At 60.6% G+C, this 6045-nt stretch overlaps 1 protein-coding gene across 2 annotated transcripts in view; it reads right to left on the bottom strand.

Annotated features, from left to right (window-relative positions):
* Positions 1-4711, bottom strand: part of PDE4A (phosphodiesterase 4A) — a 46385-nt gene extending 41674 nt beyond the window's left edge. The window contains exon 1 of one of the 2 annotated variants that reach the window (XM_026455579.2): positions 4145-4691. In XM_026455579.2, the coding sequence (XP_026311364.1) occupies positions 4145-4464 (320 nt within the window). In that variant the 5' untranslated portion in view covers positions 4465-4691. Of the gene's footprint in view, positions 1-4144 lie in introns of both variants that reach the window. The other variant, XM_026455580.1, reaches the window with a different exon arrangement.
* Positions 4712-6045: the final 1334 nt, after the last annotated feature.

The raw sequence follows: 6045 nt of genomic DNA on the forward strand, positions 1-6045 counted from the left end.
TTTGAGACGGAGTCTCGCTCTGTTGCCAGGCTGGAGTGCAGTGGTGCCATCTCGGCTCACTGTAACCTCCGCCTCCCGGGTTCAAGCGATTCTCCTGCCTCAGCCTCCCAAGTAGCTAGGATTACAGATCCGTGCTACCACACCCGGCTAATTTTTGTATTTGTAGTAGAAACGGGGTTTCACCATGTTGGCCAGGATGATCTTGAACTCCTGACCTCGTTCGTGATCCGCCCGCCTCGGTCTCCCAAAGTGCTGAGATTACAGGCGTGAGCCACCGCGCCCGGCCGAGATCTGGTTTTTAACTCCCATTCTCACCTTCCTCGCTGTGTGACCTTGGGTAAGTCCCATAGTCTCTTTTTCCCGGGCAGAAGCGCAAAGCCAAGGATGCTGGAGTTCATCAGCCTGCCGGGCAAGCGAGCGGAGGCGGGACGGGAACTCCACCACTGCAACTTTTCGGCCAGGTTCCTCTCCTGTCCTCCAGGCGGCAGTCCCCGCAGCGTGTGGCAGGGGCTGGCGCATGGGGAAAGCTGCCTGGTCCCAAGACCCGGAGGGCGAGGACCCCACACGCAGCCTGCGGTCAGCCGGCCTGGCGCCCGCTCTCCAGGACGCTCAATAAGCATGAAATAATAATACTGGGCGCCGCGACGGTGATGGCGACTTTGCTTTGCTCGGGGACTGGCGGCGTCCCTGGGGCAGGTCCGCGCTCGGAGCGCACACCGAGGCTGTGCCTTCCTCGTCGTCCGGCAGAGGGCGCGCGGGGAGACCCGCTCTCAACCCACATCCAGGGACTTGGGAGCGCCAGGGACAAGGGGGAGGCGAGGACCCAAGTGGAGACAGAGACCAGCGACCAGACGGAGACCCCAGCTCGGCGGCCTCCACCTGCTCCTGGGGCCACGCTGTGCCCCCACCTTGATGGGGAGCGTTTTAGGGCCCAGGGAGGGAGAACGCGGGGTCTGTATGTTGGCCCCATCCCCAGTTCAGACAGCTTCCTACCTCCCCCCCACCAAAGTCCTCCTCTTCCTCCCTCTCCATCTGCCTCTTGACAGATTGTGGCTGTGCCGTGACTCAGCCATCTCATACATCCTCAGGGGAGGTTTGGATGACATCTCGGGTTGCGGGGGGCAGTGCCCTCTCTCTGGGGATTCCTTTGACCCAAATAGGGGAGCTCACTGGACTCTTCTTGTGGTAGCTGGATGAACTCCAATGTGGGGAGCAGCGAATCCTGTGTGTGCCCTGCTGAAATCCCCTGTTCGAAGAAATGTCCGTTCTAAGCATTGAGATTGCCATCAGAGACATTTCTCCTTCTCCCTGGGGAGGGGGAAGGACCCTGGCACCGATGCCAGCTACAGCCCACCCATCAGTCCCAGCTTTGGACCTCAGCACAGACACTGAAGGGTGCACAGGCCCACAGTGAAACAGAAACTGGAGTCTACGTGGGGATGTGGTTAAGGTTCCTGTTTTTTCTACTTACCCTGGAGAAATGGGATCTACCCAGGTCCCCCCTCCTTAGTCCAGGTCCCTGAATGGAGATCTACTCATTATGTTAAGTCCTTTACACACATCCCCAAGCTCACAGAACCCTCAGACTGACCCCCACACGGCAGTGCCAACAACAGCCCCACTTTACAGACTGGAAAATTGAGGCTCAGAGAGGGCAAGACACTTATACAAAGATGCACAGGAATCGGGCAGACCTGCGTTGCAATTTCAGTTCCCCCATCTCTCGGTTGTGTGAGCTTGGGTGAGAAAGAGAAAGGGTTTAGCTGGGCGCAGTGGCTCATGCCTGTAATCCCAGCACTTTGGGAGGCTGAGGTGGGCAGATCACCTGAGGTCAGGAGTTTGAGACCAGCCTGGCCAACATGGTGAAATCTCATCTCTACTAAAAATACAAAAATTAGTCAGGTGTGGTGGCGGGCTCCTGTAATCCCAGCTACTCAGGAGGCTGAGGCAGGAGAATCGCTTGAATCCGGGAGGCAGAGGTTGCAGTGAGCCGAGATCACGCCACTGCACCACTCCAGCCTGGGTGACAGAGCAAGACTCCATCAAAAAAAAAAAAAAAAAAGGGGGGGGGGGGAGAGGGAAAGCGTTTTGTCTCCAGGCCCCAGTTTCCCCATATGCCAGCGGGATACCCTGCTGGAATACCCGGGCACTGGGGATGAGGATGCATGGAAAAGTCCCTGGCACGGAGCCTGAGGGTGACCCACTGCGAGATGGATACCCACCAAAATAAAGATGATTATTACCGCTCAGCCACTGTCCCCTAAGACTCAGCACCCCAGAGACGAGACCAGGCTAGGAGGAGTCTCTGGAGCCTTGCAAAGAAATGGGGCCCGAATCCTACTGCATTTCACCCGCCCCTTGGTGTCTTAGGACAGTGACGTGTACCACTTTGGCCCCTTGCCCCCGGTTTTAGCATTTTCTGTTGATTCCAGCTTTCTCTTCCTTCAGCCTCTCTCCAGTTCCCTTTGGGAAATATTAGCCCATATGTACTGGACCCATGACACTTGCTTCCTTGGTGGGTACAGGGGTGTAGGGGGACTGGGGCTTGGGGGTGACCAGAACAGAGGTAGGGGTGGCCTGGAGGGCTGCAATGACTGCTGAAGACCCCCAAAGAGACTTAGGAAGAGTAGGGCTACATCTTAGAGGGGCCTCACTCAGGAACTCCAGGGATAAGAAGCCCGAATCTGACCGTCTTGGTGATATCCCCAGCAGTGGGGCATCCAGGTAGAGCACACGAGCAAAGCTGTCAGTTGCACACATCGCTGGAGCACACGCAATCAGACCCTGGAGCACTATCAGAGCAGGAACAATAACTAAGAACACCAGGTGGTTAGAGGACAGCAGTTCTTAGGATACACCAGGCAGAGGGAACACAGGCTACATGTCAGAGCACCGATGCTCAGACGTGAGCACCTGGCGAAGACTCACACACAGCCACGGTGTTTCAATCACAGTGTCCAAGGAGCACAGACTGTTCCACGAACTCAATCACATTATTCTCCAAGTGTAAACACCCCAGTGCCACAATCACTGCATGCCAAAAATGACACTGTCACAATCATTGTCCCTAGACCACCGACACCACTGCACAATCACTGTCCTAGGAGCAGAAACAGTCACTCTGTCCCAATCACTGCATCCCATGAGGCCACACAGTCACCCTGTGACACTCACAGCATTCCTGAAGCATACACAGTCACTGTCACAAACCCTGTCCCAGAAACACACAGTCACACTACCCTGGAAATACACAGCCATACTGTCACAATTACACTGTTCCTGGAGGACACATAGTCATCGTGTCACCATCACAAGACCCCAGAAGCTCACGCAGAACACACAACTGAGGCAGCCACAGCTGGTCATACCCGGACAGCTGGAGCAAACGCAGGTCAGTCGGAGGATACCGTCAGAGAAGACCAGGCTCAACACACACACCCTCACTATGCTGTCACCTCTGCAGTCGGGGACTCCTTCCCTCTGTGCTGGGACTGTCCCCCCCCTCCACTGTTTCCTGCCTCTGAACAGCTACTGAACCCTAACACTCTTGCCCTGAGAGGGAAACTCCAACCTAACACAAGGCTCCCAAAACAGTGCTCCCCCAAGAGGCATCCTCTGGATTTCTGACCCCAGCTGCTGCAGGAAGAGTCCACTAACATCCCCGCAATAGAGTCCTCCACCCCGTAGAACCCTGAGAGCACCCGACCCTGAACTAAAGATCCTGGTCCTAGCAGGCACCCCCTTACAGAGTGCCCCAAGGGTACCCCAAACACTGCGAATCTAGCCCTCAGAATAGTGGCCCCAGGAAGGTCCCTCCAAGTGGTTCCCAGCCTAGCCGCTTTCCTGCACTATCACTAAGAATACAGACCCCTAAAGGTGCAGCCCCCTTCCCCAACCCAGACCTCGTTAACACCACGCGCAGCATGGCGCCCCCTAAATGGACCCCAGGATGGGCTTCAGCAGGAAGCCGTAGCGCGGGCAACCAGCGGCCGGGTCCTAGACGCCCCCGCAGCCGAACTCCCTCCGCCCCCGCCAGCCAAGCCAACCCCACCCGCATCCTAGCGCCCCCTGCGGCCGGCGGCTCGAGTTGCCTCCTCCCTGCGCGCCCATCGGTTCCGCGCGCATCCGCCAAGGGGAGTCTTACCGCCTGCTGCTGCCTCCGCCCGCGCCGCCGCTGCCGGTGCCAGTGCCATGGAAGGACGAGGGCCAGGACATGCGGGTCGTGCGCAGGCCGGGCCGGTCGCTGGTGTCCATGGCATTGGCGCGCTCTATGGGCCGGTGAGGCGGCCGCTCCGGCTCCGCGCGCTCCGCGCTGTCGGAGTAGCCGCGCTGCTGGATACGGATGGGGGTCCGAGGCTGCCGCCACAGGTGCTGAGGGGGAGGCTTCAGGGTGGCCTGGCCCTCCCGGGGCCCGGGCAGTGACAGAGACAGGCTCCTTTCCGAGGGGACGGTCGGGGGCTCCATGGCGCCGGCCCCCACTTGCGCCCCGGAGGGCCCTGGCCCTTCCAACCTACACCCCGCTCAGCTGCGCTCAAGCCAGCGAGCCCAGGGCCCCGCGGGTGCGCCCGGCCGCGGTAGGGCCATGGCGCCCCGGGGACAGACCCGGGGGCGCTGCGGGCCAATCGCCCCCGGGCCGGGCTCTGCGGCTTCCTCTCGGCGCCTGGAGCTCTGCTCAGTGCCGGGCGGCGCTCTCCGCGCTCCGCGCCCCGCTCGGCGCCAGTCCCGGCTCCTCCGCCCCGTCCCGCCCCTCCCCGCCCCCCGCCCGCCGCCCGCCGCGGCTGTCAGCGCCGCCCCACTCCTCCTCCGTCCGGGCCAGTGGGGGGCAGCTACCTAAGGAGGGGGGCCCTTCCCGCCCACGCAGATCCCCACTCCGGGGTGGGAGGGGGCGCTGAAACTCAGCTCTCTTCAAAGCACCCTGCTTGGCCGCGGCGCGCACGGGCACGAATGAGTTAAACGGTTAATCCGATCTGGAAGAAGACACCGGACTGGTTGCCAGAGTGTCAGTCAGTCGGTCCATCATGGTGAGGGCGGAGTCCGGTGCTGGCGTGTCCTCGCCGCTACCCCTGGCTGGGGGTAGTTTTTGAGGAGTGGTCCTGGTGCCACCGGCGCGGTGCCTGCAGCGGGCGGCGGCAGAGTGTGTGGGATCTCCTATCTGTGCGTTGGAGGATAGTGATGGTGCGGGCCCGGGGCGGGATGTGCGCGCACGTGGCCTCTTCCAAGGGTTGTCTGTGTTTTCAGTGTTGGCTGGAAGTGTGTGTGCGCACGTGGTTGGCTGCTGTTGTCTGCCCGTTTCTCTGGATTTGGCCGTGTGTATAATTGTGTGTGTCTGTGGATGAAGGATGTGTGCGCACATGTGCTACCTATTTGGAGGATGTGCATCCCTACGTGGTCTTTTTTCAGGTGGCCTGGGAACTGTGAATGTGTTCTCAAGCGCTTGGCTGCGTCTGTGGTCGGTTTGTGCTTGCGGAGTTGTGCACGCGATTCGGCCTCTGTCGTCTGGCTGTAGTGTCGGAGGGCGTCTATGTATGTTAGTGTGTGCGTGTACGTGTGCGTGCGTGTGTGTGTGGTCGGCCTGGGGCCTCTTTGGGGTGTTTCTGGGGTGTGTCCCATTGGTTCCCTTGCGGCTCCAGGAGGACACCCTATGGCGGATACCCCAGCTGCCCGCCCACCGCTCTATACATCGCTGCCTCTTCTAAAGCGCTTCTGCGGGAGGTAAACTGAGGAAGGTCCCGGGGAGCCGCGGAGCGCAGCCCCGTGCCCTTTTCAGGCGAGTAAACAGGCGAGCCTCCTCCCTGCGGCCCCCGCCAGCAGAGCCCCCCTTCCGGCACCTAAATCGGGAGTCGCCGTGACTCACGCTCCCGCCTCGCCCAGCGCCGCGCCGAGCGAGCGAGCAGAGAGCGAGCGGGATCCGAGCGCGCCCCCATCCCCCTCAACCCTCCCCAAGGCTGGCTGCTGGGCGGGGGGAGTGCAAGCGCCCGCGTGTCCCACCCCCACCCCCAACGCCGATAAGAGCTTGAACGCGAAACTGCTCTGCTGCGCGACCCG

Source organism: Piliocolobus tephrosceles, chromosome 21 (assembly GCF_002776525.5).
Source record: "Piliocolobus tephrosceles isolate RC106 chromosome 21, ASM277652v3, whole genome shotgun sequence".
Lineage (NCBI taxonomy): Eukaryota > Metazoa > Chordata > Mammalia > Primates > Cercopithecidae > Piliocolobus > Piliocolobus tephrosceles.